Here is a 26602-nt window from a genome sequence, read left to right on the forward strand (position 1 = left end):
CTGATGAGAGTATGGACTTAGGTACAATGTAAGTATAATAACTGATGAGAGTATGGACTTAGATACAATGTAAGTATAATACCTGATGAGAGTATGGACTTAGATACAATGTAAGTATAATAACCAAGGAGAGTGTGGACTTAGGTACAATGTAAGTATAATAACTGATGAGAGTATGGACTTAGGTACAATGTAAGTATAATAACTGATGAGAGTATGGACTTAGATACAATGTAAGTATAATAACCAAGGAGAGTGTGGACTTAGATACAATGTAAGTATAATACCTGATGAGAGTATGGACTTAGGTACAATGTAAGTATAATACCTGATGAGAGTATGGACTTAGGTACAATGTAAGTATAATACCTGATGAGAGTATGGACTTAGGTACAATGTAAGTATAATAACCAAGGAGAGTATGGACTTAGATACAATGTAAGTATAATACCTGATGAGAGTATGGACTTAGATACAATGTAAGTATAATACCTGATGAGAGTATGGACTTAGGTACAATGTAAGTATAATAACTGATGAGAGTATGGACTTAGGTACAATGTAAGTATAATAACTGATGAGAGTATGGACTTAGATACAATGTAAGTATAATAACTAAGGAGAGTATGTACTTGAATACGATGTAAGTATAATACCCAGGAAGATTAAAGCTCTGTCTATTATTAACTGTAAACATACTTAATACCAGTGTTTTGGAGTTATCAAATTTTAGTAAAAAAGGTATCAGGATGAATTCACGCTATCGTAGCTATAAATTCACAACATACAAAAAATCCAATTAGCACAATCCTTTCAGGCTCGAATGACGCAGAAACAAGACTACTGCTAAAATATGATAAATTTACAGTATGATGTCCAGGTGAGGAATTTAACCTCAAAATGACACAGAGATAATCCCTTGAGGATCACAGAACTCTGACCATGTGTATTTTGTTTTAATTAGTGTACCAGGGATGCTGCCCCCTGACCTGGTCAGTCATGACGGAGGAGGTTCGGGGGGATACTTGGAGCATATAATGAAGTATAGTGTTACTCAGATCTTTGGACAGAACTGTGGTCAGCTCCAGTATAAAACTCTCCGGTAAGTATGGTCCTAGTGGTTATCATAATCGTTGTCTGTTGATGATTTAAACGTATCTTAGACATTTAATTGTCAGTTATTTGTTTAAACCTTTAGATAATACTGTATAGCTCGTTATTTTCATGAATAATTTTATTTTTCATGTTGTGAATTAGATTTAAACCACAACAAAGTCTCGTGAAAATATCATTATACTTATATTGAAACCCATTTACAGCTTTAAGTTGATGAGTTGTAAATTCATATGGGTCAGCTGCCAGGTTAGGTACTGATGACAGGTCTTTAGTTTTACTGTGGCTTTCTTCTACCTCAGTCTTTAACCTACCACATCCTTAAAAGACTCGGGCTTTTATTAGGATGTTCATCAAACAAACCAAATTTAATGTAGGGATCTGTTAATCAAACATATGAAATAACTTTCTCATTTCAAATTTAAAAAAAATTTGTTTTGTTCACCTGTCAGGAATCAAGACTTCCAGGAAGTGACTGTTGAAATAGAGGGTTGTCCTCCCCTGAAAATGGCACTAGCCTACGGATTTAGAAACATCCAGAACATTGTACAGAAAGTGAAGAGAGGAAAATGTCCATATCATTTTGTGGAGATCATGGCATGTCCAACAGGATGTAATAATGGCGGTGGCCAACTCAAACCTGATGACGGAGAGGAGACGATGAAAGAGAGGCTACAGCGCGTCACAGAACTATACAACTCCATATCAACGCTGACACCCGACTGTGTACCGGGAATGGAACAATTATATACAAACTGGCTTGGTGGGGCAGACTCAGATAAAGCCAAACAAATGCTACATACATCATATCATGGGGTGGAGAAAATAGCCAACGCTCTCACTATAACATGGTGATGATGTGGTGTCCTAGGGTGTGGGTTCTGTAGACATCATACCACAGGGTGGAGAAAATAGTCAACACTCTCACTATAACATGGTGATGATATGGTGTCCTAGGGTGTGGGTTCTGTAGACATCATACCACAGGGTGGAGAAAATAGTCAATGCTCTCACTGTAACATCGTGATGATATGGTGTCCTAGGGTGTGGGTGCTGTAGACATCATACCACAGGGTGGAGAAAATAGTCAATGCTCTCACTGTAACATGGTGATGATATGGTGTCCTAGAGTGTGGGTTCTGTAGACATCATACCACAGGGTGGAGAAAATAGTCAATGCTCTCACTGTAACATCGTGATGATATGGTGTCCTAGGGTGTGGGTGCTGTAGACATCATACTATAGGGTGGAGAAATTAGTCAACACCGTCACTATAACATGGTGATGATATGGTGTCCTAGAGTGTGGGTTCTGTAGACATCATACCACAGGGTGGAGAATATAGTCAACGCTCTCAATGTAACATGGTGATGATATGGTGTCCTAGGGTGTGGGTTCTGTAGACATCATACCACAGGGTGGAGAAAATAGTCAACGCTCTCACTGTAACATGGTGATGATATGGTGTCCTAGAGTGTGGGTTCTGTAAACAACAAACCACATGGTGGAGAAAATAGTCAACGCTCTCAATGTAACATCGTGATGATATGGTGTCCTAGGGTGTGGGTTCTGTAGACATCATACTATAGGGTGGAGAAATTAGTCAACACCGTCACTATAACATGGTGATGATATGGTGTCCTAGAGTGTGGGTTCTGTAGACATCATACCACATGGTGGAGAAAATAGTCAACGCTATCAATGTAACATCGTGATGATATGGTGTCCTACGGGGATGGGTTCGGTAGACATACTATAGGGTGGAGAAAATAGTCAACACTCTCACTATAACATGGTGATGATATGGTGTCCTAGGGTGTGGGTTCTGTAGACATCATACCACAGGGTGGAGAAAATAGTCAACGCTCTCACTATAACATGGTGATGATATGGTGTCCTAGGGTGTGGGTTCTGTAGACATCATACCACAGGGTGGAGAAAATAGTCAACGCTCTCACTATAACATGGTGATGATATGGTGTCCTAGGATGTGGATTCTGTAGACATCATACCACAGGGTGGAGAAAATAGTCAACGCTTTCACTATAACATGGTGATGATATGGTGTCCTAGGATGTGGGTTCTGTAGACATCATACCACAGGGTGGAGAAAATAGTCAACACTCTCACTATACCATGGTGATGATATGGTGTCCTAGGGTGTGGGTTCTGTAGACTTCATACCACAGGGTGGAGAAAATAGTCAACACTCTCACTATAACATGGTGATATGGTGTCCTAGGGTGTGGGTTCTGTAGACATCATTCCACAGGGGGGAGAATATAGTCAACGCTCTCACTATAACATGGTGATGATATGGTGTCCTAGGGTGTGGGTTCTGGATAACTTTATCCGTATATTTTCTTCAATATTAAACAATATTAGAAATAAAGAAGAACCCTGTTAACTGTTACTCCCCCATTTTGTGAAAACATTTTCATAGTCCGCCATTTTTGTTTACATTCTACTTTTCTTATTATTTCGCCAGTATCCTACTGTTCTTTAAAGAAATTCTGCTTCCAGAAGGATGCCACTTGAGGGTGTACTTGACTATTACTGTTTGTTATCAGTAGATACCTTTGTTAAAGCTTTAAAAAAAAGAGTTGTGATATAGTGTATCTCATCTTTGTTCATTCCTTAATTAGCAACTTGAAATAATGATTGAACATTCTAGGTGATTTTTGTACAAAGATTTATGAAGGATATAAAGCTACAGATTGAAGTCTTTCTACAAATTGTAGGAGTCAGATCCAGTAAACAATATTTATTATATTATATATGTTCAGTGATTCAATAATAATAAACTTGTAAGTAGTAAGATTAAGAGGTTCAGATGACTGCACATGTAAAGCTCAAACATTTGGTTTGAATTTGATATGGTTAAATACAGGTATTTGTTACTATAAAATCATTTGTGTTACACTGTCCATTAAAGTTTTATACAAACATTATAATCAGGGTTTCTTAATTTGGTGTTATGTCATTTGTTTAGTCTGATGTGAGTTTCAAAGCTTCATCTGACAAAAATTCCAAAATCAATGGAAATATTTCAATACTCATTTGCAAAGTTGTCGTGTGTCCTCCTTTTATGCACCTATGGTCATTCAGATATCACAGGGAACAATTAAAATTCCATAAAATTCTTAACGACAGTGTGTCAAGGAAAGACTATAACAGACAGAGGAAATCCAAAATAAAATAAGTTGTTTTTTTGGGTTTTATTTCTTCTTCAATAGCAATCACGTATAAGACAAAGTTATTACAATACTTTATCTTTCACCTAGGTACTATTCATCCCTGAATCAATATTTAAACTGGTCTAATAGTTCACTTAACAGTGACACGTGTTAATGAGTTAAGTAGGCTTTATATGTATCACCTGACTTTCTGGATCTCCATTAATCTAATTCAGATGATCCCAGACATTATATTCTCCATTAATCTAGTTCAGATGATCCCAGACATTATATTCCCCATTAATCTAGTTCAGATGATCCCAGACATTATATTCTCCATTAATCTAATTCAGATGATCCCAGACATTATATTCCCCATTAATCTAATTCAGATGATCCCAGACATTATATTCTCCATTAATCTAGTTCAGATGATCCCAGACATTATATTCCCCATTAATCTAGTTCAGATGATCCCAGACATTATATTCTCCATTAATCTAATTCAGATGATCCCAGACATTATATTCTCCATTAATCTAGTTCAGATGATCCCAGACATTATATTCTCCATTAATCTAATTCAGATGATCCCAGACATTATATTCTCCATTAATCTAGTTCAGATGATCCCAGACATTATATTCTCCATTAATCTAGTTCAGATGATCCCAGAGATTGTATTCTCCATTAACCTAATTCAGATGATCCCTGACATTGTATTCTCCATTAATCTAATTCAGATGATCCCAGACATTATATTCTCCATTAATCTAGTTCAGATGATCCCAGACATTATATTCTCCATTAATCTAGTTCAGATGATCCCAGACATTATATTCTCCATTAATCTAGTTCAGATGATCCCAGACATTGTATTCTCCATTAATCTAATTCAGATGATCCCTGACATTGTATTCTCCATTAATCTAATTCAGATGATCCCAGAGATTATTTCTCCATTAATCTAGTTCAGATGATCCCAGACATTATATTCTCCATTAATCTAGTTCAGATGATCCCAGACATTGTATTCTCCATTAATCTAGTTCAGATGATCCCAGACATTATATTCTCCATTAATCTAATTCAGATGATCCCAGACATTGTATTCTCCATTAATCTAATTCAGATGATCCCAGACATTATATTCTCCATTAATCTAGTTCAGATGATCCCAGACATTATATTCTCCATTAATCTAATTCAGATGATCCCAGACATTATATTCCCCATTGATCTAATTCAGATGATACCAGATATTATATGCATTCTTGATTTCTTGGAAATAAAATGACAGTGGAAGTTGACAGGTTAATTATTTCAATTCATTTACGGAAATTGTAACGTTACTTTTGGCGATTCAAAGATAAATATTATAATCTCTTGCTACATTTGTATAAATTCCTTGAAAGGCTTTTCATTGCAAAGCCATCGATTCAAGATGCTATAATGTCAAAATACCTCATTTCATTGTGTCAGTACCTGAAATGCAGTCGGATGAAACCACTCAAAAAAAAAATTAAAAAAAATCAAAAAAATCACAGATGATTAAGATCATCTAAATGTCAGCCAAATCTCTGTACATTCAGAGAAAAACTCCACTTGTACCAAAAGATCTTCAAGCTCAAAGAAGGTAGAGCTTCCGAAATCAAAAGAACTACAAATCATGTGACCAGACGTTAAATTCCTAAAGTAGAGTAGTACGGTTGCCTTCTAATGGTATGTTGAAGTAGTGAAATTATAAAGAGTGATTATATGTGTTGTTTGAGAGTACCATTCCCCACATTCTCGGTCCCAGGCGTTCGTCGCACTATCACTTACTTACCCCTGGGACCATAGGCCGCATTTGCAGTGTTTCTAATAAATTTTCATAAAACTGCCCACCAATAAATAAACGTATTCAAGTTATCGGCACCCTTGTGCAGGTCAAGTCAATCACTATATAAGGAAATAAACAAAAATAACGTCACTATATACTAACCTATAATGCTTGTGTAACTCGTCCTATCGAATGAATGAATTGTGGTCACATGATCGCCTTTACTATGTATTATTATGCGAAACACACGAGTTATTTGTTGAATTATTTCTTTTAATTTTGGGTAAGTCATTAAATAATTAAATTAGTTGGTACAAAGATTTATAAGTTCTCATCTACATCCGTGGTTGATACTTCGATTCACAAACGTTAATATACTTATAATTAATTTCACCTTTGGAAATTTATGTATTTTAATATTTAACAAATAAATAAAATATATCAGTAATTGTTACCGGATATGCACTTTAACTAATGCAATCACTGTATGGGGATTGGCTGACACAACAAAACAAGTTCCTGAATAAAACTCCATGCAATACATATTCAAATGCAAATCATAGAATTCTCATAAAATGATGATTCTCAAAAACAATTGGTTTAAAGCTGAAGACATATATATCAACTAACACATCTTCATTATTTAATAAACTTTACGTTTACTTAACTAGCGTAAAAGAATAAATCAGTTTATAGACATACTTCAATGCTTGTTTCTAAAACAAATAAAATCCTTTTTAAATGAACAGCATTCTGGCAATATTAAATCTTGAAAACTAAACTGGGTATGAAATTCTTTCCTGTGGTCGATGACATTTTACATTTAAAACTTCATAAACAGTCATTTATACACTGATCGTCCGAAACACATTGAATCCACTGTGAGCTGTGCTGATGATGACCCCTGGTAACTGGGCGTGCCAGTGGAGTTCCTTAATGTCTGTTTGTCCTTGGTGTATGAACAACAGTTGTGGTGGGACGTCTGGTTCACTACTCTGTTGCTCAGAACTGTCTTTTTCTACTCCTAAATCCCACACTGTGATCTGATCATCTGAACCAGATGCCGCAAACACAGAACTGTCATTAGGGTTCCATTCCAGAGATGTAATTGGTGCCGTGTGGTGTTTAAAAGCTGCTACAGACTTTCCACTCTGAAAGAAGGGAGCATCAATATCTGTCATCATTCATTATGGTATATTAATACTAGCTGAAAAAAGGGAGATAATTTGTTAACACCTGCCATCAACCATAATGGTATTAACTAGCTGAAAGAAGGGAGATAATTCATTAAGTTACTAACTGGAAAAAGGAAGATAATTCATCAAAACCTGCCATCATTCATAATAGTATTTTCTAACTGAAAAAAGGGAGACAATTCATCAACACCTGCCATCAATCATAATGTTATTTACTAACTTAAAAAGGGAGATAATTCATCAACACCTGCCATCAATCATAATGGTATTTACAAACTGAAAGAAGGGAGATAATTCATCAACACCTGCCATCAATTATAATGGTATTGGCTAATTGATAAAGGGAGATAATTCATCAACACCTGCTGTCATCAATTGTAGTTGTTACTATACTATTTCATTATTTTTTTTTTATTTTCGCTGTACTAACAGAATTTTGGTGATTCTTTCATTTACTGTATACTAGTCAATTTTTTTGCAAGGATCATATTTTTGCAATATTGCAGGTCATCATCATGATCGTGAAATTTTGATCAATGAAATATCAAAACACTGGGCTCACACTAACTTTCCAGTTTGCTTAGCAAAAGTTGCGAAAGTTTTTTTTTCTCTTTAGCAAATAAGAATTTCATTTAGCAAATAGTGAAAAAACATTAAATTACTAAGGAGCATCAAACAATGTTTTTTATGCATCAAGTGAAAAGTACACACAAACAAAAGATCCTGATCATTCATTAAACCATATTCCTTTGTGCGTATTGTTACTTTACATCCCTTCAACATTAAAATATATATGGTACTGTAACTGATTAATTTATCAACTGTTTTAGACTTGCTATGAAAGTAATGTGACTGAAAACAAGAGGCCCAGAGGGCCTGTATCGCTCACCTGGTTTTTTGTTAGTAATTATCACAAGAATCTGACAATTAGAAAAATAAGCAAAATTGACTCCCAAAGTTTAATTTTGAATCACAACCATACAATGATGCTATTGATACCATACAAATATGCTATCCAATACATAGGTTCAGAGACAAAGTAATTTATATGAAAATAGTAGCCTAATTGACCTTTTTGACCTCGCATCTATTGCCGTTTAAGGCCCCGGGGGTCAGCCCTATCATTTGTACAATTTCAAATCCCAACCCTATAAGGATGCTACCATTGCATTATAAGTGCTCTTCCATTCTTAGTTGCAGAGAAGAAGTCGTTTATATGGAAATAGCTAAATTGACCCCTTTTTACCCCACCCTTCAGGCTCCCGGGGGGTCAGCCCCATCATTTGCAAAATTTTGAATCCAAACCCTATAAGGATGTAACCATTGCATTATGAGCGCAATCCCATGTTAAGTTGCAGAGAAAAAGTCGTTTATATGGAAATTGACCACTTTTGACCCCGCCCCTCAGGCCCCCGGGGGTCAGCCCTATCATTTGCTCAATTTGGAATCCCCAGCCTACAAGGATGCTACCATTGCATTATGGGTGCTACACCATGCTTAGTTGCAGAGAAGAAGTCATTTATATGGAAATAGCCAAATTGACCCGTTTTGACCCCGCCCCTCAGGCCCCTCGGGCGTCAGCCCTATCATTTGCACAATTTTGAATCCCAACACTATAAGGATGCTAAATAGCCAAATTGACCCGTTTTGACCCCGCCCCTCAGGCCCCTCGGGCGTCAGCCCTATCATTTGCACAATTTTGAATCCCAACACTATAAGGATGCTACCATTGCATAATGGGTGCTATACCATGCTTAGTTGTAGAGAAGAAGTCATTTATATGGAAATAGCCAAATTGACCCCTTTTGACCCCGCCCCTCAGGCCCCCGGGGGGTCAGCCCTGTCATTTGCACAATTTTGAATCCCCACCCTATAAGGATGCTACCATTGCATTATGGGTGCTATACCATACTTAGTTTCAGAGAAGAAGTCGTTTATATGGAAATAGCCAAATTGGCCCCTTTTGACCCCGCCCCTCAGGCCCCCGGGGGGTCAGCCCCATTATTTGTACAATTTTGAATCCCCACCCTATAAGGATGATATCATTACATTATGGGTGCTATCCCATGCTTGGTTTCAGAGAAGAAGTCGTTTATATGGAAATAGCCAAATTGACCCCTTTTGACCCCGCCCCTCAGCCCCCCCCCCCGGGAGTCAGCCCCATCATTTGTACAATTTTGAATCCCCACCCTATAACGATACTACAATTGCATTATGAGTGCTATCTCATGCTTAGTTTCAGAGAAGAAGTCGTTTATATGGAAATAGCCAAATTGACCCCATTTGACCCCGCCCCTCAGGCCCCCGGGGGGTCAGCCCCATCATTTGTACAATTTTGAATCCCCACCCTATAAGGATGCTACCATTGCATTATGGGTGCTATCCCATGCTTGGTTTCAGAGAAGAAGTCGTTTATATGGAAATAGCCAAATTGACCCCTTTTGGCCCCGCCCCTCAGGCCCCCGGGGGGTCAGCCCCATCATTTGTACAATTTTCAGTTAGTAGCCCATAAGGATGCTACCAGTCAAATTTTATTGAAATCCGACCAGCGGTTATGGAGAAGAAGTCGATTGTTGACGGACGCCGGACGCTGCAGTATCCCATAAGCTCACCTCGGTCCTTTGGACCAGGTGAGCTAAAAACTATGTTTGAAGCCGCGTGATTGGATATCGGGTGTGTGAAGAAAAACTTTAGCATTTTTTGTGAATGTAGGATGAATTTATTTAGCAGTTAGCAAGATTGATTTGTTATTAACTGAAATGCCAATAGGTAGCGTGAGCCCAGAAACATGTTTGAATAATAACAAGGACATAGTCATTCAGATACCCCGCCAATGGAGATATCAAAGCTGAAGTAAGTTTGATTGTGGAGACTTATGTGTATGAAAAAAACCCAGGAAAAAGGAAGTTGAGCTAAAGAAAGATGGAGTATAATTGAAGTACAGCGGGGCTGCAATTGTTGAATCAGGTATACAGCCTTGAAATTTATATTAGACTATATACACAAAGATGGGTGGAGTTTTGCAAAGTAACATTTACCATTTACCATGATATTTGGACCACGCTCATTTACATCAAATATGATTATCCTTCCCCAATAATGTTTTACGCTAAATTTAGATGAAATCCATCCAAGGATGAAGGAGGAGTAGGAGTAGGTGTTTGCATGTTATTCGGCATCAATTAAAACCCCTATAGACCAATTTTCATTGAGATCGTGGAAGTGGGCCAGCTAAAATTAAGAAAAATTTGCCCTTTTGGGGCCCCACCCCTCAGTTCCTAGGGTTCAGACCAGACTCATTTATATAAAATATAATTGTGTTTCCCCAATGATGTTTCACACCAAATATGGATGAAATCCATCCAAGGATGAAGGAGGAGTAGGATTTTAAAGCTAAAATTAAGAAAATTTGCCCTTTTGGGGCCCCACCCCTCAGCCCCTAGGGGTCGGACCAAGCTCATTTATATAAAATATGATTGTCCTTCCCCAATAATGTTTCACACCAAGTATGGATGAAATCCATCCAAGGATGAAGGAGGAGTAGAATTTTAAAGCTTAAAATAAGAAAATTTGCCCTTTTGGGGCCCCACCCCCTCAGCCCCTAGGGGTCGGACCACGCTCATTTAATAAAAATATGATTGTCCTTCCCCAATAATGTTTCACACCAAATATGGAGCCATCTTGCATTTCGTGACATCCGCTTAGCGGTTAAGGAGGAGTAGCGTTTTAAATGGCGGCTGTGGCGGCCATCTTGCATTTCGGATCGACCCGTAAAAATAACAACACTTTGTCGGGACCGAAAATCATTTCATGCAAGTTTCAGTCAAATCGCACCGGTAGAACTTGAGAAGAAGTTCAAAATGTGTTTTCAAGATGGCGGCTGTGGCGGCCATCTTGGATTTCGGATCGACCCGAAAAATAACAACACTTTGTCTGGACCATGTCAGGATCATTTCATGCAAGTTTCAGCCAAATCGCACTGGTAGAACTTGAGAAAAAGTTCAAAATGTGTTTTCAAGATGGCGGCTGTAGCGGCCATCTTGGATTATGGATCGACCCGAAAAATAACAACACTTTGTCGGGACCATGTCAGGATCATTTCATGCAAGTTTCAGTCAAATCGCACTAGTAGAACTTGAGAAGAAGTTCAAAATGTGTTTTCAAGATGGCGGCTGTGGCGGCCATCTTGGATTATGGATCGACCCGAAAAATAACAACACTTTGCTTGGACCATGTCAGGATCATTTCATGCCAAGTTTCAGTCAAATAACGCACCGGAAGAACCTTGAGAAGGGAAAGTTACACTGTTGGTGTTTACAAGTTGGCGGCTGGGGCGAGCCAATCGCTTGCAATGTCGGATCTCGACTCAGGAAAAATTACTACATCTTTGTCGGTGACCATGGTCAGGATAATTATAGCATTGCAGTTTTCAGTACTATATTCGAGAACTCAGTTAGAACTTGAGTCGTAGTTCCTTTATGTGTTTATTCAAAGATGGCGGCTGTGGCAGGGAAATCTTGGTTTTCGGATCGAACCGACAAATAACCCCAACTCTTGATCATGACCATGTCAGGATCATATCATGCAACGTTTCAGTCATATCGCCTCCTGTTGAACCTGAGTAAGAAGTTCTAATATGTGTTATTGTCAAGTAGGGCTCGGCTGGTGGGAAGGCCAACTTGGATTTCGCATCAATCTGAAAAATAACAACACTTTGTTAGGACCATATCAGGATCATTTCATGCAAGCTTCAGCCAAATCACACCGGTAGAACTTGAGAAGAAGTTCAAAATGTTGTTTTCAAGATGGCGGCTGTGGCGGCCATCTTGCATTTCGGATCGACCCAAAAAATAACAACACTTTGTCGGGACCATGTCAGGATCATTTCATGCAAGTTTCAGTCAAATCGCACCAGTAGAACTTGAGAAGAAGTTCAAAATGTGTTTTCAAGATGGCGGCCATCTTGGGTTTCGGATCAACCCAAAAAAATAACAACACTTTGTTTGGACCATGTCAGGATCATTTCATGCAAGTTTCAGTCAAATCGCACCAGTAGAACTTGAGAAGAAGTTCAAAATGTGTTTTCAAGATGGCGGCTGTGGCAGCCATCTTGCATTTCGGATCGACCCGAAAAATAACAACACTTTGTCGGGACCATGTCAGGATCATTTCATGCAAGTTTCAGTCAAATCGCACCGGTAGAACTTGAGAAGAAGTTCAAAATGTGTTTTCAAGATGGCGGCTGTGGCGGCCATCTTGGATTTCGGATCGACCCGAAAAATAACAACACTTTGTCTGGACCATGTCAGGATCATTTCATGCAAGTTTCAGCCAAATCGCACTGGTAGAACTTGAGAAGAAGTTCAAAATGTGTTTTCAAGATGGCGGCTGTAGCGGCCATCTTGGATTATGGATCGACCCGAAAAATAACAACACTTTGTCGGGGCCATGTCAGGATCATTTCATGCAAGTTTCAGCCAAATCGCACTAGTAGAACTTGAGAAGAAGTTCAAAATGTGTTTTCAAGATGGCGGCTGTGGCGGCCATCTTGGATTTCGGATCGACCCGAAAAATAACAACACTTTGTCAGGACCATGTCAGGATCATTTCATGCAAGTTTCAGTCAAATCGCACTGGTAGAACTTGAGAAGAAGTTCAAAATGTGTTTTCAAGATGGCGGCTGTGGCGGCCATCTTGGATTTCGGATCGACCCGAAAAATAACAACACTTTTTCGGGACCATGTCAGGATCATTTCATGCAAGTTTCAGTCAAATCGCACCGGTAGAACTTGAGAAGAAGTTCAAAATGTGTTTTCAAGATGGCGGCTGTGGCGGCCATCTTGGATTTCGGATCGACCCGAAAAATAACAACACTTTGTCGGGACCATGTCAGGATCATTTCATGCAAGTTTCAGCCAAATCGCACTGGTAGAACTTGAGAAGAAGTTCAAAATGTGAAAAGTTAACGCACGGCGCACGGCGGACGGCGCACGGCGGACGGCGGACGACGACGGACGAAACATGATGACTATAGGTCATCCTGACCCTTCGGGTCAGATGACCTAAAAAACCCAGGAAAAAGGAAGTTGAGCTAAAGAAAGATGGAGTATAATTGAAGTACAGCGGGGCTGCAATTGTTGAATCAGGTATACAGCCTTGAAATTTATATTAGACTATATACACAAAGATGGGTGGAGTTTTGCAAAGTAACATTTACCATTTACCATGATATTTGGACCACGCTCATTTACATCAAATATGATTATCCTTCCCCAATAATGTTTTACACTAAATTTAGATGAAATCCATCCAAGGATGAAGGAGGAGTAGGAGTAGGTGTTTGCATGTTATTCGGCATCAATTAAAACCCCTATAGACCAATTTTCATTGAGATCGTGGAAGTGGGCCAGCTAAAATTAAGAAAAATTTGTCCTTTTGGGGCCCCACCCCTCAGTTCCTAGGGTTCAGACCAGACTCATTTATATAAAATATAATTGTGTTTCCCCAATGATGTTTCACACCAAATATGGATGAAATCCATCCAAGGATGAAGGAGGAGTAGGATTTTAAAGCTAAAATTAAGAAAATTTGCCCTTTTGGGGCCCCACCCCTCAGCCCCTAGGGGTCGGACCAAGCTCATTTATATAAAATATGATTGTCCTTCCCCAATAATGTTTCACACCAAGTATGGATGAAATCCATCCAAGGATGAAGGAGGAGTAGAATTTTAAAGCTTAAAATAAGAAAATTTGCCCTTTTGGGGCCCCACCCCCTCAGCCCCTAGGGGTCGGACCACGCTCATTTAATAAAAATATGATTGTCCTTCCCCAATAATGTTTCACACCAAATATGGATGACATCCGCTTAGCGGTTAAGGAGGAGTAGCGTTTTAAAGGAAAAAGTTTACGCACGGCGGACGGCGGACGACGACGGACAAATCCTGATGACTATAGGTCATCCTGACCCTTTGGGTCAAATGACCTAAAAAGTACAAAAAGTGAAAACCTTAAAATAGCAAAAGGCACTACTAGACTATAACACTAATGTGCCTATGGAGTTCCGTGCATATATCTCAACCGGTTTTCCAGTTATACTGCGGAAACGAACCTGGTACAAAAATATGATATTTTCAGCAATGTTTCCATGGTTACGGAAAAAGTGCAAAAAATGAAAACCTAGCAAAAGACACTACTAGACCATAAGAACAATGTGTCTATGAAGTTTCATGGAAATATCTCTGCTGGTTTCAGAGTTGTGCTCCGGAAACGATTCTTACACAAAAATCTGCCATTTTCAGCAATGTTTCCATGAATACAGAAAAAAGTACAAAAAGTGAAAACCTTAAAATAGCAAAAGGCACTACTAGACCATAAGACCAATGAGTCTATGTAGTTTCGCGGAAATATCTCTTCTGGTTTTAGAGTTATGCTCCGGAAACGAACCTGGTACAAAAATATGATATTTTCAGCAATGTTTCCATGGTTACGGAAAAATGCAAAAAATGAAAACCTAAAAATAGCAAAAGGCACTACTAGACCATAAGACCAATGTGTGTATGAAGTTTCGTGGAAATATCTCTACTGGTTTTAGAGTTATGCTCCGGAAATCATTCGTACAGACGGACAGACGGACGGACGGAACCCATTTGTATATCCCCCGCCAACTTCGTTGGGCGGGGGATAAATATATATATTTAAACCCCGATATTTTGATGACCTAAAATTTAATTTACTAGTTTTAGATCCAAATTACAAAATAATTTTATCCACAAAAATAACAGGCTACACGGTATGTTCGAAAGAATCTGTGGTGAAGAAATCAACCTGGAAACTTGAGACTGATTTTGTTACAACTTCATTGCAAGATTGTTACTGAGGAATAGTACTCATTTCACAAAAGAATGACCTCAAGTTTACCAGCTACCATATACAGGATGAAACTACCAGTATACACAGCCTTTAAAGTGACCACAATTAAAATACAGAACGGTGTCCAAGTTGTATCCATAATCACCTGTATATAATAAATTAATCAACTTGTTCAACAATTTGTGAAAATCTTTTATGTATGTTTGGAAAGGACAGTGTGTATCTGATCATTTGAAAGATTTCTAACTGAAAAAATCCTCCTTCCTAATGATATACGTGTGTACCTGAAATAAGCGTAGATCCCAGACTTTAACCATGCCGTCATCCCCTCCCGATACAATGTAGGGTTCATTATTGTTCCAGTGTATGACGTTGATATCACGATCGTGGGCGTCGCTGGCTGTCAGCATACAGGCTTTAGAAGGTGACTGCCTGGCATCCCATACACGTATAGACTTGTCCACAGAGCATGACGCAAACACCTGTGGTAGACAAGTATGGTAAGCTATATCTTGTTTCCTTATAAGGCATCAAATCATTATTGTTTTTTTTATTGACCTTTTTCATCTTTTACCTCAAAAGCATTATCTTTGGAATCAAAGTTTGACTAACTTAGTGACAGGCAGTGCCATGAGAACATTCAGACAGAATTTCCTCTCTGATTAGAATGATAGCGAGGAAACTATGACATGTTTAAAGAGACAAGAGATCCCAGAGGGATCTTGGCGCCCACCAAAGAATGATCTATGTATGACAACAGAAAGAGGGATCTTTTCCCTGCATTTCAAACTTTTACTACATACTATATATGAAACTTGAGAAAGATCCTTTCAGTACTTTCTGAGATATGTAGCAGTAACAAACTTCAATTATCAAAATCCAAGATGACTACCTGTCGATCATCTTGCTGACCAATAAGTCCGAAAATGCACTGGACCCCTTCAGGAACCTGCACATGAAATTTGAGAAAGATCCCTTCAGTACTTTCTGAGAAAAAGCGGTAACAAACTTTAACTATCAAAATCCAAGATAGCCGCCGGTCGGCCATCTTGTTGACCGATCGCTCCCAAAACGCAATATGCACAACTAGGGTTCAAGACTGATTGGTCTCAAAATACAATATGCACAACTAGGGCCCTAGGGGAACCTAAATATGAAATTTGAGAAAGATTCCTTCAGTACTTTCTGAGAAATAGCGGTAACAAACTTTAACTATCAAAATCCAATATGGCCGCCAGTCGGCCATCTTGTTGACCGATTGGTCCCAAAATGCAATATGCACAACAAGGGCCCTAGAGGAACCTACATGTGAAATTTGAGAAAGATCCCTTCAGCACTTTCTGAGAAATAGCGGTAACAAGAATTGTTAACGGACGGACGGAAGGACGGACGGACGGACGACGGACCACGGACGAAAGGCGATTTGAATAGCCCACCATCTGATGTTGGTGGGCTAAAAATGTATGGTCAGTCATAGAATCCTTATATACACAAGTGTAAGCAATCCTAACTACCTAGATGACATGAAGATTTATAATTAATTAACCACCTTGTGATGAAGTACAGTGAACTGATAGACAGGTACATACATTGTCTTCATTTGGTGACCACTGAATGTCCTCCACAGATGATGTGTGACCTTTGAAAGGTCGCTGATCAACGTGCCATGACCCGCCTTGCTGAGGATTCCATACATGTATGTTTTTGGTACAGTCTCCTGTGGCCAAGCGTCCTGTAATAAACCATCAAATGTACCAATGGAGAAAAGAAAATGACATTTTTAGTAAAGACACCATCATAAGCATCCATGGTAACCCTGACAGACAGATTTAGTAAAGACACCATTATAAGTATCGATGGTAACCCTGACAGACAGATTTAGTAAAACACCATCAAAGCATTCCATGGTAACCCTGACAGACAGATTTAGTAAAGACACCATCATAAGTATCCATGGTAACCCTGACAGACAGATTTAGTAAAGACACCATCATAAGTATCCATGGTAACCCTGACAGACAGATTTAGTAAAGACACCATCATAAGTATCCATGGTAACCCTGAAAGACAGACAGATTGAGTAAAGACACCATCATAAGTATCCATGGTAACCCTGACAGACAGATTTAGTAAAGACACCATCATAAGTATCCATGGTAACCCTGACAGACAGATTGAGTAAAGACACCATCATAAGTATCCATGGTAACCCTGACAGACAGATTTAGTAAAGACACCATCATAAGTATCCATGGTAACCCTGACAGACAGATTTAGTAAAGACACCATCATAAGTATCCATGGTAACCCTAACAGACAGATTGAGTAAAGACACCATCATAAGTATCCATGGTAACCCTGACAGACAGATTTAGTAAAGACACCATCATAAGTATCCATGGTAACCCTGACAGACAGATTGAGTAAAGACACCATCATAAGTAAGTATCCATGGTAACCCTGACAGACAGATTGAGTAAAGACACCATCATAAGTATCCATGGTAACCCTGACAGACAGATTTAGTAAAGACACCATCATAAGTATCCATGGTAACCCTGACAGACAGATTTAGTAAAGACACCATCATAAGTATCCATGGTAACCCTGACAGACAGATTTAGTAAAGACACCATCATAAGTATCCATGGTAACCCTGACAGACAGATTGAGTAAAGACACCATCATAAGTATCCTGGTAACCCTGACAGACAGATTAGTAAAGACACCATCATAAGTATCCATGGTAACCCTGACAGACAGATTGAGTAAAGACACCATCATAAGTATCCATGGTAACCCTGACAGACAGATTGAGTAAAGACACCATCATAAGTATCCATGGTAACCCTGACAGACAGATTGAGTAAAGACACCATCATAAGTATCCATGGTAACCCTGACAGACAGATTTAGTAAAGACACCATCATAAGTATCCATGGTAACCCTGACAGACAGATTTAGTAAAGACACCATCATAAGTATCCATGGTAACCCTGACAGACTGATTGAGTAAAGACACCATCATAAGTATCCATGGTAACCCTGACTGACAGACAGATTTAGTAAAGACACCATCATAAGTATCCATGGTAACCCTGACAGACAGATTTAGTAAAGACACCATCATAAGTATCCATAGTAACCCTGACAGACAGATTTAGTAAAGACACCATCATAAGTATCCATAGTAACCCTGAGAGACAGATTTAGTAAAGACATTATCATAAGTATCCATGGTAACCCTGACAGACAGATTGAGTAAAGACACCATCATAAGTATCCATGGTAACCCTGACAGACAGATTTAGTAAAGACACCATCATAAGTATCCATGGTAACCCTGAGAGACAGATTTAGTAAAGACACCATCATAAGTATGCATGGTAACCCTGACAGACAGATATTGTTACCAAACCAACCTTTTTCGTTTTTGTGGTTAACCAACTTCAGATCAAAAACAATAATTGAATTTAACAAGAAAAAAAATACTTCCCAGAAATAAAAGTTGTTATCTCCCTTGTTTTCACCAGTAATAAAGTGTGCAGTGTTGTGACACAGGATAGTAAGGTGTGCAGTGTTGTGACATTAGACAGTAAAGTGTGCAGTGTTGTGACACCAGACAGTAAAGTGTTAAGTGTTGTGACACCAGAGAGTGAAGTGTGCAGTGTTTTGACGCCGGACAGTAAAGTGTTCAGTATTTTGACACCAGACAGTAAAGTGTGCAGTGTTGTGACACCAGACAGTAAAGTGATCAGTGTTGAGACACCAGACAGTAAAGTGTGCAGTGTTGTGACACCAGACAGTAAAGTGTGCAGTGTTGTGACACCAGACAGTAAAGTGTACAGTGTTGTGACACCAGACAGTAAAGTGTGCAGTGTTGTGACACCAGACACTAAAGTGAGCAGTGTTGTGACACCAGACAGTAAAGCGTGGAGTGTTGTTACATCAGACAGTAAAGTGTGGAGTGTTGTGACACCAGACAGTAAAGTGTGGAGTGTTGTGACACCAGACAGTAAAGTGTGCAGTGTTGTGACACCAGACAGTAAAGTGTGCAGTGTTGTGACACCAGACAGTAAAGTGTGCAGTGTTGTGACACCAGACAGTAAAGTGTGGAGTGTTGTGACACCAGACAGTAAAGTGTGCAGTGTTGTGACACCAGACAGTAAAGTGTGGAGTGTTGTGACACCAGACAGTAAAGTGTGCAGTGTTGTGACACCAGACAGTAAAGTGTGCAGTGTTGTGACACCAGACAGTAAAGTGTGTAGTGTTGTGACACCAGACAGTAAAGTGTGCAGTGTTGTGACACCAGACAGTAAAGTGTGCAGTGTTGTGACACCAGACAGTAAAGTGTGCAGTGTTGTGACACCAGACAGTAAAGTGTGCAGTGTTGTGACACCAGACAGTAAAGTGTGCAGTGTTGTGACACCAGACAGTAAAGTGTGCAGTGTTGTGACACCAGACAGTAAAGTGTGCAGTGTTGTGACACCAGACAGTAAAGTGTGCAGTGTTGTGACACCAGACAGTAAAGTGTGCAGTGTTGTGACACCAGACAGTAAAGTGTGCAGTGTTGTGACACCAGACAGTAAAGTGTGCAGTGTTGTGACACCAGACAGTAAAGTGTACAGTGTTGTGACACCAGACAGTAAAGTGTGCAGTGTTGTGACACCAGACAGTAAAGTGTGCAGTGTTGTGACACCAGACAGTAAAGTGTGGAGTGTTGTGACACCAGACAGTAAAGTGTGCAGTGTTGTGACACCAGACAGTAAAGTGTGCAGTGTTGTGACACCAGACAGTAAAGTGTGAGTGTTGTGACACCAGACAGTAAAGTGTGGAGTGTTGTGACACCAGACAGTAAAGTGTGCAGTGTTGTGACACCAGACAGTAAAGTGTGCAGTGTTGTGACACCAGACAGTAAAGTGTGGAGTGTTGTGACACCAGACAGTAAAGTGTGAGTGTTGTGACACCAGACAGTAAAGTGTGCAGTGTTGTGACACCAGACAGTAAAGTGTGAGTGTTGTGACACCAGACAGTAAAGTGTGAGTGTTGTGACACCAGACAGTAAAGTGTGGAGTGTTGTGACACCAGACAGTAAAGTGTGTAGTGTTGTGACACCAGACAGTAAAGTGTGTAGTGTTGTGACACCAGACAGTAAAGTGTGCAGTGTTGTGACACCGGACAGTAAAGTGAAAAGACAACATAATGGACATTGTAGTGTTGTGACACCAGACAGTAAAGTGTGCAGTGTTGTGACACCAGACAGTAAAGTGTGCAGTGTTGTGACACCAGACAGTAAAGTGTGTAGTGTTGTGACACCAGACAGTAAAGTGTGCAGTGTTGTGACACCAGACAGTAAAGTGTGCAGTGTTGTGACACCAGACAGTAAAGTGTGCAGTGTTGTGACACCAGACAGTAAAGTGTGCAGTGTTGTGACACCAGACAGTAAAGTGTGAGTGTTGTGACACCGACAGTAAAGTGTGCAGTGTTGTGACACCGGACAGTAAAGTGAAAAGACAACATAATGGACATTATTACAAATCTACAATCTCCTTTGTATGATTACAAAAATTACATAAACTGTACCTGGACTTATTGGAGACCAGTCTACTGCGTAGCCTTCTGTTTGATGTCCGCTGAAGGAGAAGACAGGGGGAGGTGACTCTTCATTACGTGTGTATATAGCCATTATACCAGAATCATTGACAGCTTGGAGGGGCCTCGTCAGGTCCCAGATGTACACCTTCCCTACCTCAGACCAAGATGCTGCTATAGACTTCTCACCAATAGTGGTGGCCTATAACAGATAGGGTTCATTTCACAAAAGATGCTGAGGAGTTTAAATGTAAATATAGAATTGACTGGGGTTTTGGAAAAAACTAAAAGTCTGATAACTAATTTTATTTTTTAATGAACAGATGTGCAAATATTAGTGTTATAATAATGTAGCTTATTCTCACCCTTATCCGATTAACACATCCAGTATGTTTCATTAAAGCTGTTTCTAATTCAGGTGTCTTTTCTTCATCATCGTCATCATCTTCATCACTTTCCTCATCACTTTCCTCTTCTGTATCTGGTTTTTGCTCCTTAGATGTACGATGAAGGTTGCTCATTTTCATGACAATGACATGGTTGGTGTGACCTCTTTCCCCTTGGGTTCCACTTACAGTATAGCAGGTCAGGGGAAAGTTTTCTCTCTTGTCCCCAAAGGAGTCATGCAAAATGTCAAAACTTAGACACGGAGCTCCTGTCAATAAAACAATAATCTTTACATACAAAATGTATTTACACATGTTTCAATGCTAGCAATAGGGGTGTCGCGGTTTACCGGTATATTCGTAAATTGCAATACATGGCAAAACGATATAATATTGCAACATGAATGTGATGGACTGGTTTTGCGATACATAGAGCACTTATATTTAATGCTATTACTGTGCGTCATGCAATGTTTTTTGCTATTATCTTTTCCCTTTGAAGTTTCTCAGAAATTTGACTGACTGAAGTCTGTGTCACTTCAGTGTTTGTAAGCCAGCAAGCCATTGCCACCTGCATACAAACACCATGCTAACAATGATTCAAAACAGCATAGCGAAACAAAACACGGTTGACAGCATTATATTGGTTACAAACAAAAAGGCTAAAAGTTCAGTGGGAACATTTTTCACTTAAACTTAAAATCGGCCAGAAGGACACCATATGATTACATTCTAGTCATTCTCATTCATTACATTCAATACTCATTACAATCATAATTCAAAATTATGATAGTTGATAGTTGTTCCATTTGTAATTACTTATTTTAGATGACATGATATGTCATGTTTTTGTTGTTGTTACTGATTTTTTTAATCAGTCTTTCAGGTTTAAAAGTACAATGATAATAAATGTATCATTTGCATTCACTACAGTGTTGCTGTTTGAATGAATCATAAAAAAGTAAAGATTTTGTATATTCATAATGAACAAGAGATCCCAGATGGATCTTCATGGTGCCCACCAAAGAATGATCTATGTCTGAGAAAGGACAGAGGGATCTTTTCTCTGCTTTTCAAACTTTTACTACATATGAAATTTGAGAAAGATCCTTTGAGTACTTTCTGAGATATATAAACATTAACAAATTTCAATTGTCAAAATCCAAGAAGGCTACCTGCCCGCCATCTTTTTGACCGATCGGTCCGAAAATGCAACATGCACAACTAAGGTTCTAGGGGAACATACAACTAAAATTTGAGACAGATCGCTTTAGTACTTTCTGAGAAATAGCGGTAACAAACATCAATTATCAAAATCCAAGATGGTGGCCTGTTGGCTATCTTGTACACCGATTGGTCCCAAAATACAATATGCACAACTAGACTCCTAGGGGAACCTGCACATGAAATTTGAGACAGATCCCTTCAATACTTTCTGAGAAATAGTGGTAACAAACATCGATTATCAAAATCCAAGATGGCGACCTGTAGACGATCTTGTTGACTGATCGGTCCCAAAATGCAATATGCACAACGGGGGCCCTAGGGGAACCTAAATATAAAATTTGAGACAGATCACTTCAATACTTTCTGAGAAATAGCGGTAACAAACTTTAACTATCAAAATCCAAGATGGCTGCCTGGTTGCCATCTTGTTGACCGATCGGTCCCAAAATGCAATATGCACAACTAGGGCCCAAGGGGAACCTACATATAAAATTTGAGACAGATCCCTTCTGTACTTTCTGAGAAATAGCGGTAACAAACTTCAATTGTCAAAATCCAAGATGGCCACCTGTCAGCCATCTTGTTGACCGATCTGTCGAAAAATGCAATATGCACAACTAAGGTCCTAGGAGAACCTGCACATGAAATTTGAGAGAGATCCCTTCAGCTCTTTCTGAGAAATACCGTTAACAAACCTCAATTGTCAAAATCCAAGATGGAGGCATGTTGGCCATCTTGTTCACCGATCGGTCCAAAAATGCAATATGCACAACGGGGGCCCTAGGGGAACCTACATGTGAAATTTGAGACAAATCCCTTTAGTACTCTCTGGGAAATAGCAGTAACGAACTTTAACTATTACAAGAGATCCCAGAGGGATCTTGGCGCCCACCAAAGAATTATCTACGTCTGAAAATAGAAAGAGGGACCTTTCTCTGCTTTTCAAACTCTTACTACATATTACTACCTATGAATTTTGAGAAAGATCAGTACTTTCTGAGATATATAACACTAACAAAGTTCAATTATCCAAATCCAAGATGGCTACCTGTTGGCCATCGGGTTGACCGATCGGTCCCAAAATGCAATATGCAGGTCCTAGGAGAACCTACATATAAAATTTGAGACAGATCGCTTCAGTACTTTCTGAGAAATAGCGGTAACAAACTTCAATTATCAAAATTCAAAATGGTGGCCTGTTGGCCATCTTGTTGACTGATCGGTCCCAAAATGTAATATGCAAAACAAGGGACCTAAGGGAACCTGCACATAAAATTTGAGACATATCCCTTCAGTACTTTCTGAGAAATAATGATAACAAACTTCAACTATCAAAATCCAAGATGGCGGTCATCTTGTTGACCGATTGGTCCCAAAATGCAATATGCACAACTAGGGCCCTAGAGGAACCTACATGTAAAATTTGAGAGAGATCCCTTCATTACATTCTGAGAAATAGCGGTAACAAACTTTAAGTATCAAAATCCAAGATGGCGGCCTGGCGGCCATCTTGTTGACCAATCAGTCCCAAAATGCAATATGCACAACTAGGGCCCTAGGGGAACCTACATGTAAAATTTGAGAGAGATACCTTCAGTACTTTCTGAGAAATAGCGGTAACAAACTTTAAGTATCAAAATCCAAGATGAAGGCCTGGCGGCCATCTTGTTGACCGATTGGTCCGAAAATGCAATATGCACAACTAGGGCCCTAGGGAAACCTACATGTGAAATTTGAGAGATATCCCGTCAGTACTTTCTGAGAAATAGCGGTAACAAACTTTAACTATCAAAATCCAAGATGGAGGACTGGCGGCCATCTTGTTGACCGATCAGTCCCAAAATGCAATATGCACAACTAGGGCCCTAGGGGAACCTACATGTGAAATTTGAGAGAGAGAGATCCCTTCAGTACTTTCTGAGAAATAGCGGTAACAAACTTTAACTATCAAAATCCAAGATGGCGGACTGGCGGCCATCTTGTTGACCGATCGGTCCCAAAATGCAATATGCACAAATAGGGCCCTAGGGGAACCTACATATGAAATTTGAGAAAGATCCCTTCAGCCCTTTCCGAGAAATAGCGGTAACAAGAAATGTTAACGGACAGAAGGACGGACGGACGGACCACGGACAAACAGCGATTTGAATAGCCCATCATCTGATGATGGTGGGCTAAAAATCCAAGATGACTGCCTGGCAGCCATTTTGTTGACCGATTGGTCCCAAAATGCAATATGCACAACTAGGGTCCCAGGGGACCCCACATATGAAATTTGAGACAGATCGCTTCAGTACTTTCTGAGAAATAGGGGTAACAAGAAATGTAAATGGACGGACGGAAGGACGGACCACGGACCACGGACGAAAAGTGATTTGAATAGCCCACCATCATTAGCCCACCATCTGATGATTGTGGGCTAAAAATATAGTTTTGGTCATGGGCAAGTTTTGATCCAAGTGCTATCTGCATGGGGTAAATATATATAATTTTTTACTGTATTTTGGCACCCCTTTGTAGCTAGCAAGCATGGTTGGCAATGAAAGTTATAGACATAATATATGGCAGTAACATATGACTTCTCCTGAGATAAATCCCCAATCAAATTTTAGAGTATTGATCTGGCAAGTGTTCGGATAATACAGTCACAGGTTTGAAACCTTGGTCTGGCTGCTACATTTTTCCTAAACTCCTGTTAGTGCATGACAAAAGCTGTTTCCATTTATTCCGAACAGCGGTCCGACCGTTTGTAAAAGTCATTATTAGAAGTACATTGTACAAGACCTGCAGTTTATGATAAAGGCCTAGCTGTGAGAGCTTTCTCAAGGCTCGTCTGAAAATAATATAAAATCGCTAGGTCTGTCTTTAATTCATAAATGCACAACTAGGTCCAACCAGTCAAACTGCATAATCAAAAAAGGCCAAGGACTCCAAAGTACAGAACTTATCATTTATAAATGTACATTTTTATTATCATTTCCCTAATTATAAGGGCGCAGCCCTTCATGCCATGCAAAGCACTTCTAAGGTAACAGATACACGAAAATATAAGAAAAAACACAATCTTCAAAATTCAATCCTACACACTGACAGCTTCAGTTTTGGGGCCGCCATTTTTTCATACATATGGGGAGGTTGTGCGTTGCTCCGGTACAGCTCTCCCCAGTAAATATATGTTTAACTAATGCAAATGCATAACAGGAGTAATTAAACATTTTTTATAATTTATTTAATAATAATAATAACACTTTGAAAATTAAAAGCTATATCATGCAGTCAAAATATCAACCAAGGCGAAGATGAGCACAAGGAATCATGACATCACATAACATCAACAAATGGCGCGAAATCATAGGATTCGCTTACGCGGCACTTCAGGCCTTGAATGGACACAGAAAAATCTGAATCTTTGAGTTCATTTCTTTGAGTTTATGCTAGACAATTATTACATTATAAGGGCGCAGCCCTTCGTTGCACAAAGTGCGAAGCACTTCCAAGGATTCGCTTACGCGGCACTCCAGGCCTTGAATGGACACAGAAAAATCTGAATCTTTTAGTTCATTTCTTTGAGTTTATGCTAGACAATTATGACATCAGATACTTCTATAGTTTAAAGAGTGTCCTTTTACTTCTGATTGATGTCTTCTACATGAAATAGAAAATAAAATAAACAAGAAGAGCTTCGCTCTTCCTATGCTGTGCATGATTCATATTGAAACATCTGGCTGCGCCCTTTAAGGCCTTGCCTAATTCAGTCATATTAAATATAAAAGAAGGATTATATTATGATAAACACACACTTCTTCCCTGACATAGTTATATAAACCCTGATACTTTATATAGCCTTACATTAAAATGAATGTACAGTGTAGGACTATTACAGATGCCCAGGAACTGAGTGGGTTACAATGTACTGATGTAGTAAAAATAAAGAGCACCTGTCTGTGCTTGGTGGTACATGACATATGCAGATTCATCACAAACTAACTGTTCGCCGTCTTTTAACGTTTCCCCTGGTAAATAAACTTTGCTTTCCTCTGTATCTTCTTCCATAATGTCTTCATCATCGCTATTGACATCCATTTCATCTGCAGAGTCATCAGACATTTCTTGTTTATCATCAGCCATGTTGATTTAACCCACGTGTTTCCAACCTCGTTTTTAAATTGACCCACAGAGAGGTCAAAATTGACCAATCAAATCTCTCGATTCTTTTCCTGG

At 39.3% G+C, this 26602-nt stretch overlaps 2 protein-coding genes across 2 annotated transcripts in view; one reads left to right on the forward strand and one right to left on the reverse strand.

The window, feature by feature from the left end:
- The window catches only part of LOC138322612 (cytosolic iron-sulfur assembly component 3-like), a 31281-nt gene extending 27200 nt beyond the window's left edge, over positions 1–4081 (forward strand). Inside the window, exons 9-10 of the mRNA XM_069266587.1 lie at positions 965–1102; positions 1566–4081. Of these exons, the coding sequence (XP_069122688.1) occupies positions 965–1102; positions 1566–1968 (541 nt within the window). The 3' untranslated portion in view covers positions 1969–4081. The remainder of the gene's footprint in view (positions 1–964; positions 1103–1565) is intronic.
- Positions 4082–4312: 231 nt separating this feature from the next.
- LOC138322610 (glutamate-rich WD repeat-containing protein 1-like) lies at positions 4313–26602 on the reverse strand. The gene is made up of 6 exons (XM_069266586.1): positions 26320–26602; positions 21134–21423; positions 20760–20970; positions 16765–16907; positions 15460–15657; positions 4313–7262 (listed from the first exon to the last, which is right to left on the reverse strand). The coding sequence occupies exons 1-6, from the start codon at positions 26507–26509 to the stop codon at positions 6957–6959; spliced, it is 1338 nt and encodes a 445-aa protein (XP_069122687.1). The 5' UTR covers positions 26510–26602; the 3' UTR covers positions 4313–6956.

Source organism: Argopecten irradians, chromosome 5 (genome assembly GCF_041381155.1).
Source record: "Argopecten irradians isolate NY chromosome 5, Ai_NY, whole genome shotgun sequence".
Classification (NCBI taxonomy): domain Eukaryota; kingdom Metazoa; phylum Mollusca; class Bivalvia; order Pectinida; family Pectinidae; genus Argopecten; species Argopecten irradians.

What these genes read in the sequence shown, in the direction of transcription:
- LOC138322610 (XM_069266586.1), bottom strand. Translation starts at nt 26,509, where the DNA reads ATGGCTGATGATAAACAAGAAATGTCTGATGACTCTGCAGATGAAATG. An exon ending in GTACCACCAAGCACAGACAG is followed by an intron (nt 21,424 to 26,319) that starts GTGCTCTTTATT and finishes TTTTATTGACAG; the next exon opens with GAGCTCCGTGTCTAAGTTTT. An exon ending in CTGGTCTCCAATAAGTCCAG is followed by an intron (nt 16,908 to 20,759) that starts GTACAGTTTATG and finishes GGTTTATTACAG; the next exon opens with GACGCTTGGCCACAGGAGAC.